Source organism: Caloenas nicobarica, chromosome 1 (assembly GCF_036013445.1).
Source record: "Caloenas nicobarica isolate bCalNic1 chromosome 1, bCalNic1.hap1, whole genome shotgun sequence".
In the NCBI taxonomy this organism is placed as follows: domain Eukaryota; kingdom Metazoa; phylum Chordata; class Aves; order Columbiformes; family Columbidae; genus Caloenas; species Caloenas nicobarica.
This window is the reverse complement of record NC_088245.1, coordinates 65621401-65631054: the sequence shown is the minus strand read 5'-3', so window position 1 is coordinate 65631054 and position 9654 is coordinate 65621401. Positions and strand designations below refer to the sequence as shown.

The 9654-nt window shown below is 41.6% G+C and overlaps 1 protein-coding gene across 1 annotated transcript in view; it reads left to right on the top strand.

The window, feature by feature from the left end:
- The first annotated feature begins 1377 nt into the window (after positions 1-1377).
- The window catches only part of LOC135987952 (tyrosine 3-monooxygenase-like), a 29047-nt gene continuing 20770 nt past the window's right edge, over positions 1378-9654 (top strand). The window contains exons 1-5 of the mRNA XM_065633414.1: positions 1378-1575; positions 2461-2635; positions 4988-5076; positions 7251-7318; positions 8211-8261. Of these exons, the coding sequence (XP_065489486.1) occupies positions 1378-1575; positions 2461-2635; positions 4988-5076; positions 7251-7318; positions 8211-8261 (581 nt within the window). The remainder of the gene's footprint in view (positions 1576-2460; positions 2636-4987; positions 5077-7250; positions 7319-8210; positions 8262-9654) is intronic.

Genomic DNA, 9654 nt, shown 5'->3' with positions numbered 1-9654 from the left:
GCACCGCGGACAGCGGCCTGCCCTGCCCTGCCCCGGCCCGGGCCCGGGCTGGGCACAGCCCCGGGGAGGCCTCTTCCAGGACTGGCACTTACCATGTTCTGCAAAGCCTGCAGTGCCCGTGGTCTGGATGGGATGATGTTCCTCAGGACACTGAGACCTGCCGCCTGGTCATGGTGCTTCAAAATTCACCTCGGATTTTGTGTCTCAGCCAGGTAATAGATGGGGAAATCAAGACCTTCCCAGTGCTCTGTCCTGAGCCAAGGCCAAACACTGCACCGTCAATGGTCTCTAGAGAACATGATTTGGTTGCACTGTCTTTATCTTCCTTGGCCAGGGAGGAGGCAAGAGCAACACAGCACTGGGGTGTATGACCCAGCCAGGTTCAGCTAAGGGTCACATTAGAAATGGCTCCATCTGCAAAGGGAGGACAGAGAGGTGGTGTTCTCTGTGGGTCGGCAAGATGACTTTCACAGGAGTTCCAGCACACTATAAGTTGGGGTATGAAGATACCATTGTTCATACCCAGAAACACGTTTGCGGATATCAAGGGATGCCGTGCCCTGACAGAAGTAGAGCCGAACCCTTCCTGAGCTTGTCCTGCCATCTGTGAGAAAGACGTGACCCTGGTCTTTTTGAGAGTCTACTTCACTGGAGATGAAATCATGACAGAAACAAGTTCTAACAGAGGAACTTAGCCTGGAGGCAGTACTCAGCTCCTGTAGGGCTAGGGTAGAACAGGTCAGATCCTGTGGATAAGAAAAGCTCAGAAGTAGGCAATGAACTTTGTCACTGGCTCAGGTCTCTCTGGCACTCCCATAATTGTGTCTGTGCAGAGGGGACATGGTTTGGATTGATCTAGAGTTTGGGGGAAGAGCCCCTTTTGTTCCCCAGGGCCATGGTCAATGCAGAGAGGAGCCCAGAGAGGTAAGAGAGAGTGAGGAGGAAGAAGGGCAATATCAGACATTGTACAGGTCAGTCCAGACTGGGAGATGTAAATGGGGCTCAGTCTAATTGCCTCTCCACAAAGGAGCCCATCTTCAGATTTGAACAGCTTGCAGACACCCTCAAACAGAGCAGGAGGGTCACGCTTTGAAGTTACCCAGAGAAGGAGGGTTCTCTTAGGTATTTGCGCATATCCTACGCAGGCAGTTTCCCTTGATGTGTCTGGCATGGCCAGCATAAATATCCCTACACCTAACACAATAGCAACCATCTTACTTTGCTGCTGTCTGGTGGTACTGATCTCACCACGCACATATACGCACTGCATCTCCAGTCTCACCAAATCCCCTGGCCATTGCTGTGGGAGAAACACTCACATCCTCAGGCAGTTTCCACTCAACATTTGGCAATTGCAATCCACTCCTCTGTCTCCCGATGAAGACCGACTTGGTGGGGAACTCAGGCCAAAAGGAAGAGGCCAGCAAGGAGAAGGAGATGCGTGGCATGGAGTCATTGAACAGACAAGGAAGCATGGACTCCAACAAGGAGGATGACAGAGCCAGTCTCACCCTGACCCTCACCCTCTCCAATGTGAGGAAGATTGAGCTCTCTAAGGCAACCAAAGTCTTTGAGGTACAGACATCACCATTCCCTTCCTTCACTGAGCCCTCTTCTGTCCCTATTGCCTTCACCTCTCCCACTTTGCACCTCCCTCTCTCTCACCCTTCTCTTGCTCCCTGCCTGACTTGTGCCTCCACCTGCCTTCCCCCTTTCTCACTGTCCCTGTTTTGCTACAGCTGCCTTGAGCAGTTGACTAACCTCTCCAGGTAAAGGAGGAGAGTGCTCTGGAGAGAGGGAGCAGCTGGACACGGTCATTTAGAAGCATCACCATTTTATATAAGGGCTGTTTAGAGCAGATACCAATCTATTATTTCTTTCTAGCAGTTGTGGTGGCCAGCCATGACTAAACAACAGGCCAGCATATCAAACACTCAGATTGTGGGGATATTAGAAGCTGATTAATTTTCTCTGCATATTTGGCAGGGGATACAGAGAACGCAAGAGCTGTAAACCATACAGGCATTATATCTTCTGGGCACTTGAAGTATCCCTACCAGGTGCTCACTCTCATCTGTGAAAATGAATAATTCAAAACAAAAGTCTTATATTTGTTACTTATTTTTAACTGTTTGCAATTATTTAATGATTAGGGTGTTATTATACATCAATAGATCCAGCCACTCCTTTGTTATTCCGGCACAGATGAAATGCTAGTCAACAATATCTCATCTTTCATCTCCATCTATCTCTACCTAATTGTACAATGTTTAATCTTTATCTCTGCCTGTTTTTAAGCTCATTCTAAACTGGGCATTATTAGGCTTCATTGCTTAACATGCACTTCTTGTTAAGACCTCTTTTAGCCACTTTTTAAAGACATTGTAGAAGTGTACCTAGACTTACCTGGATTTTCAGTCTTTGGAGAAGCTTCATCATATGAACATTTGGCTCTTGCAGATGTTTGAAACTCAGATCCATCACTTTGAAACCAGACAAGCCAAAAAGCCCAAGAACTCTGCTGATGATCTTGACATTTTTGTTGAATGTGAAGTTCACAGTGCCGATGTTGCTGTCATTATCACCTCCTTAAAGAGAGTAGCAGAGGATGTGAAAACTAGCAGAGAAGAAAAAGGTAAGAAATGTATGCATCTGTTAGTCCTGTTTTGTTTCTTTGTGCAGTAACATTTTTACCATTAGCATCATAGCAGTAATTTAATTAGTCTGGAAAGCAAGTGAGCATGCATTTGTTTTTCTTCACTGCATGACTGTTTCCCCTGAATTGAAACCATTCCCATTGGTGTGAAAACAGAGGCACTTCATCATAGCCGGTGGAAACGAAGTGAGAAAAGCATTCCAGCAAAAAGGGAGATGAGAAGGATAAAAACCAGGAAGCTGAGGAGAAACTGGGAACTTCTCAATGACAGGAAGATTGTAGGCTGAGAGATGTGCAGAGAACCGACTGCTCTGAGATGAGCACAGATAGTTGATAGGAATACATGATACAGCAGAGGGTCTGAATGTTTCATTTGCTTGTAGAGTATTGTGTTAGTTTTGTTAAAAGAAGCATTGGCTCTCTGTTTAAGTGTCCACTGCCATCTGAGTCAAGTAGTATAGTCTGTAGGTAGATTGCTCCTCCACTGAAAAGAGCTAGATGCAACCAGCTCAAAGAAGCTTCCAGAGAGCAAGAGGGAGAGAGGGTCAGCAGAAAGCCTTGTAGGGCAGGCTGGTAGAAACAGGGGATGAGCTTTTTATAGAGCACAGACCCACTACCAAATTTAGAGTAACAGAGCATCAGGCATTTTCCCAGGCACCTGAAAAGCTTCTTTGGAGATTGTGCAGCTTCAAAGGCTGTACTTTAGGAACAGTATTTCACTTGACAAAGTGCTGCAAGTAGTTACTCCTCTGCCTCCATTGTATTTGAATCACTATTTCCAGCAGTCATTGGGATGGAAAATGAGTTCGCCAGAGGTAGACTGGTATTTTTCCCGTTTACAGACAGGTAGGAGATAGATGAGTACAATAAGATGTTAGAGACCTTCAGTATAATCCTGAGGATGCCAGAGGTGTCCCTGATAGATGAGAAGGCTGAGGGACCAGTTCACAGGTTGAGTTATCTGAATACAGAATTGCCATGAGGTTTGCCACCTTTGACAAGGCCAGGCAGAAATCCCCAGGACCCTTTTAGCTAATACAGTCTTGTCTGAAAACCTTTGTGTGTTGCTTGAAATTCACCTTCAGGCTAGTGATGACAGGCAAGCTGTTCTCAGGAACTGTGGGGATATCAAAAGGATATCACTGTCATCAGGGAAACTAGAAAGCCAAAGATGGTACTGAAGCTGAAGAAGCATTTCTTTAGGTTTTTCTTGGCACTTGAGAGTTTTGTGCTCAGAAGTAGCAACTAGATACAGGTGTGCTGGGACCGGGACCTACAACAAAAGTAAGCAACTGCTAAAAGAGGGTGTGTTTATGGTTAAAGATATGGCCATAGATGGTAGGACAGGCATCCTCCATGCAGAACCATCGGTACAGCCAAAGACAAAGGCTCAACAAAAATAATCTGGGGTGATGTAAGACATCTGTCAGACTAGTACTTCTTCCTTCTTATCACAGAATTGGCCATAACTGCATGAAAGAACTGGAATTTCCCAGCATTGGTGTGTATGTGTAGCCTTGTACCTTTGTGAACTGGCTGTGTCTGGATATAATATAATAGGGCTAAAGCTAGATTTGCCGTTCAGTACAGAGATGCCTGGTCTTTTGTCAAGTATGAGATTAAGTTGACCCCAAATGGACCTTTTCTGAGCTGTAACACACTAAGTCTGATCATAGCATCAGTCAGACCTCAGATAGCAGTATCAACTTTGTTTTTTTCAGTATTTTTTAAATTCATGGATTGTAAATGCTAGCACTTAAATTAAAATGAGCATACTTTATTTTAGTTACTAGAAAAGGTCCCCACTTCAGGGAAAGGAAATAATTTTGAAATGCAGCTGTTGCTAGAGAAATTTTGCTGGGGGGAAAAAAAAAAAAGGAGAGCCAAAAGGAAAAAAACCCAAAGACAAGATATTTCACGTTTTCCTTTTAAAGTGTTGTTTTCACTTTTAAAAATACGAAATTTTAAAACTACTTTTTAGTCCTGATCAAAATATTTTCTTAAATTGAAAATATAGAAAGAAATTTGTTGTACTGTGTTATACAAAACATCTCGTTTGGCCTAAAAGGAAAAGACTTTGCCTTTAAAAATTGCTTCAACTAATTAAAACTGAGAGATTATCATTGCAAGTTACTTTCAGATCATTTTTCATCCAATCTGCCAGTTTGGCTGGCAAATGAATTCGACTACTGACATGGTAACACATGGATGTGAATATTCTTAGATATTGATGTAAAGAAAGCTTGTAATCTTCTGCACAGCTTTCATTTTCCATATCTTTTAAAAATTATTTGATCCTTTCTCATTTAACTCTTGCTACTTTCTCTGCAGTACCCTGGTTCCCCAGAAAAATTCAAGATCTGGACAAGTGTCATCATCTGATCACTAAGTATGATCCCAGTTTGGACCATGGTCACCCTGTAAGTTTGATGTCACTGTTATTTCATTTTTAAAACAGAAACCCTCTGTAGGGAAATTTTTGTAAGGAAAATTTAAGGAGGAAGGAAATACTTATGAAAGGACAGAAAAAGTGAGAGATCAGATAAAGGCTGATCTTTAGCAAGATTAAGAAGTATAGAATGAATAATTTAATGAGAAAAGCTTATGGGTTCTGATTCATCAAGGTACATATGATTAACATCAGACACATGCTGAAGTAATTAATGTTGTTTTCTATGTACAATTCTGTGTGGTACAAAAACTTCCCAAGTCTATCTTCTACTTTTAAGAATCACTTATTAAACTACAGTGCTCTTGGAGAGCTTCGTATATTCCTTAAACAGGACATCTTTCATTCTTCCTCATGTCTTTCTGATAGCAACAATCTAAAGTATTTGTCATTCTCCAGAGCTAGACTTGAAACTGTTTTTCATTAGATAAACAAATGCACATTAAGAAGTCTTTGAACTGGGCTAAGTTCCTCTTCTACCTTGCCAAATAGGAGATATGAGCACTGAAGAGGATGAGAGACAGCACCAATGGCGCAGAGCTACCAAAGTACCGAGTGGGGATAAATCTACACTGCAGCATGCAGTGTGATGTGGAAATACCTAAACTAGCTTGAAACAAGTTAGCTCAGGCACTGAAAGTCATTTGTCTGTGGTGGGAGGGAGCACAACATGGGCTCATTTACTGTGTTTCTAAGCATGGCTAAAAAACGGACAGGTTGGAGGAAAGTACCAAATAGGCTGATGTGCAGGTAGCTCAGCAGAGATTTTGCATGTATTTTTACTACCAAATAGGCAATTCAGGCTGTCTATCTCAACAGCTTCACATTGTTCTTTACTGTGACTTTAATGGCCAGAAAAGCAAACCGATCACATTGTCACCAGTCTCTGGGGCACCCTGTCACTGACTGTAGTGGTTGCCTAGGGAGGCTCCTGCTGCTCAGTGGGTGGGTACAGAGCTCTGGGAATAGCAGGGACAAAGCTGACAGGTCACAGCATCAATGCTAGTCTGGCCCCATGGCTTTTCCACGTGTTTTGCATGGACTTGTTACAACTACTGACAAGCAAGGGTGGCATCCGAACGAACATATTATCCATAACACATGACAAAAATAAACGTGCTCTTGGGATCCAGTTCTTTCCTCAGATTCACATACACAATACTCATTAACTTCAGTATTACTGATATTATTGCTACACTGAAAATTATGTGAATAAACCTAAGGGAAAAATTTGGCTTGCAGTATGCAAAGTGGTTCCAGTAAATTCTGAATATTTTAGAATAATAAATATTTGTACAGTGATGCTGATCAACGCTGCTTTATGAGTTATATTAGCAACACAGTGCCAGATTTCAGATTTTATTCCTATTATGAATGATGTAAAATTCAAAGGAATTTGATTCCACATCTCTATTTGTATTTAATAGTTGGAGAGGCCTGCCTGAAGCTCAACTTCTAGTAAACACTGAAGAGGCAAAAAGAAAACTGGTATTTAATAAATAAGTAAACTGCCTCTTTAAACAGATATCATGGAATCTGTCTATATCATAACTTGGTAATAAATGGGGACTGAGCTGAAAGCCTGTACTTTCTGCAGATAGTGGCAGCTCTACTGATTTCTAGTCAATGAGGACCCCTTCTTCAGCCAAAGTTCAGGGTATTGTGCAGGTGTATTATACTGTCTCTGATGAGGTGGTACTAGGCTTGGTACCGTTGTGTCCAACACAGCCCTATATTGTAATCTTCATGCTTAGCCCAGGAAATAAATGATTCAGAGATTCAGCTCTTCCCCAGCAGAAGTGACACCCCTATTAACATTCCATTTTTAATGTGATTTGCATTTAAATTTGACTGTAAGTGTAATAGTCTCTGATACAGTGCTTCTGAACAGCTCCAAAAATTTCCCACCAAGCCATGTTACTTTCCTTTCTGGTCACAGACCCCAAATTTTCATCAAAATGTCAGAGATGTAGCTGCCAACAGCCTTTGTCTTACCCTGTTCATAAGGCTCAAGATTCATTGCCTCAGAGAAAACAATATGTTTAAGGCCTAGGTTTTCTGAATGCTTCTGTTAGCAAATTTACTTATGTTCACAAATCTCTCTTAATGTAAAATTTTTTTTTTTATTATTATTTTCCAACTCAGGGATATGCTGACCTGCAGTATAAGAAACGGAGAGTATTCTTTGCTGACCTTGCCTTTAATTACAGAGCGTAAGTACAAGGCTGCTGAAAGAGACTTCAGTGGTCCATATGTGCTTTCAGACATCTTCATGTGCAAGACATACCAGAGCCTTAATCTTTTGTCAGTGTATGAATGCGGTTATCTTTTAGAAAAGAGAGTTCAGCCACAGAAGCTTTCACTCCTAAAACCCTCTCAGGTCTCATATGGGTGATGAGAAATGTTTCTGCCTTACATGTTAAACTTCACTAGAACCACATTGCTGTCTGGCAGAGTCAATTGGATGTACAGGTAGAGCTGGTTGTGGTTTATCAGCCTCATGGTGTCCAAGAACTGGTGAAATCTCCCAAGTCTTGAGCGACCTCTATTTGAGGACAGATTTCTCACTGCCACCATATATCACAGCTAGCGCAGTGCAGAACAGCACAAAAGCACACACTGAACTGACTCAGAGCTCCTGAAGAAGCAACAATGAGGAAGAGGAGATGGCCCATCAGAGAAGCTAGTGATAACCATGCAATATATGCCTGGGCATCTCTGCTGATGAGTTTATGAGTGTTTCTCTGAAATGATGCTGTGTTGATCACATCCTCCAGGGATGGACCCTCCAGGCACACACTGCATTTTGGTTGCTAGACTGCCTTAAGCAGAGGTAAGGGTAAGCCTAAAGGCTTCTTTTGCCTTCTGTAAAGCAGAACATCCCTCCCTTTCTTACAATATCCCTTTTCCTTCCCACACTGGAACAAAGATGAAAATGCACACATTAGAGGCTACCAAGACAAAGAAGTTGTTAATTATGTACTATTTTGCCATTTCTATCTTCATTACAGCAAATATTCATGGTGCAGGCAAAGAAAATAATACTTGGAAACTGAACCTGAAATCTACTTCAGGCACATATATTATTTCCTGTTTTAATTACAGAGGAGATCCTTTGCCTCACATCGAGTACACGGCACAGGAGACTGCAACTTGGTGAGTCTGTTACTTATACTCCAACTCCTGGGCCATTCCACTGCAGTCCCAGGAAAGACTGGCAATCTCAAATTTTACTCCTTGGTTAAGCGTCACCTTTTGGTAATTTGTTTTGCAGAAAGCCATTCATAGTGGCTGGTCTTAACTCTGCACTTTCTACAGCAAAATTAATTTTCCTGACCGTGTCTCTGCCTGCCAATTGCATCAAGATATCAAAAACCAGAAAACACCTAGAGCCTGTAGTATAACTTCTTCTAACTGACCTCTAAATAACCATAGCTATGGCTGTGACAGAAATATCACCTTTCCAATTCTGTTACCAGAAGAAAATGCCCACTCACAGGATGCAAATTCACTCATAGGATGTGGCTAAATCAATGTTCATAGGACATATGAGCCTTGCTTGTTCTCCTGCATGCATTTATTGCTGTTAACATGAATAGATATCATTCTCTCAAAGTAAGATAAAGGAAATTTTGGAATGACATTCCAGGGTATGTTGTTTACACTGTAAAAAAGCCTTTGATATTATATGAAATAGTGGCAAGTTACTTTTACATGGATGCAGCATTTCTTCACTGGAGCTTCATTTCGCCTGAAGATTTGCCACTCAAAACAAACAAACAAACAAACAAACAAATCAAAACCAAACCAAAACCAACAAGAACAACAAACGACCAAACAAAACTAATTCAACTCAGTGTGTTTGCAGACTTTATGTGAAGCACATAGCAGATTTGAAAGAAAGCAGGGCTCTTATTTCTTATACCTCTGTTTCTACTTTGTCCCACTAACTTTACCAAATCACAGTAAGCAGCAATAATTACACATTTGTATGATAATACAAACATAAATATGTCCAAATGTCCCAACTCAGAGCAGAGTCCCAGGATTGTGCAAAGTTCTACGCGTGCACATAATGAGAGTCTTTGTTTAGAGAAGTTTACAATTTAAATGGAAATACAGCCTAAAGGTGGGAAAGAAGAAGAATGATGACAACATTTTATAACTGTGGAACTGAAAAAGCTAGAGCTTAAGCGATTTGCCCAAAATTATACACAAAGTCTATGTCAATGCCAGGAATTAAATCCATACACTAGATGTCACTTCGTGCCAGAACCTCAACCACAGGGCCATCCCATATTTTTTGGTGATCATTTTCTTTTAAATAAAATCTACTGTGTCATAGAAAGCTTAAGAGGCATTGCCCACAATCAGATAGAAACCCTGCATCCAACTTATCCAGGCAGTCACAATTATATTAACCTCAAATAGTTTTTTATAGCATCTTTCAATTGACAAAGACTGATGGTCAGTGTCATGCTCGTGATTGCTACCACCAGCCAATAATCTTGGCATGGGATGATGTGTGGGAATGTCATATTTAAGAAAA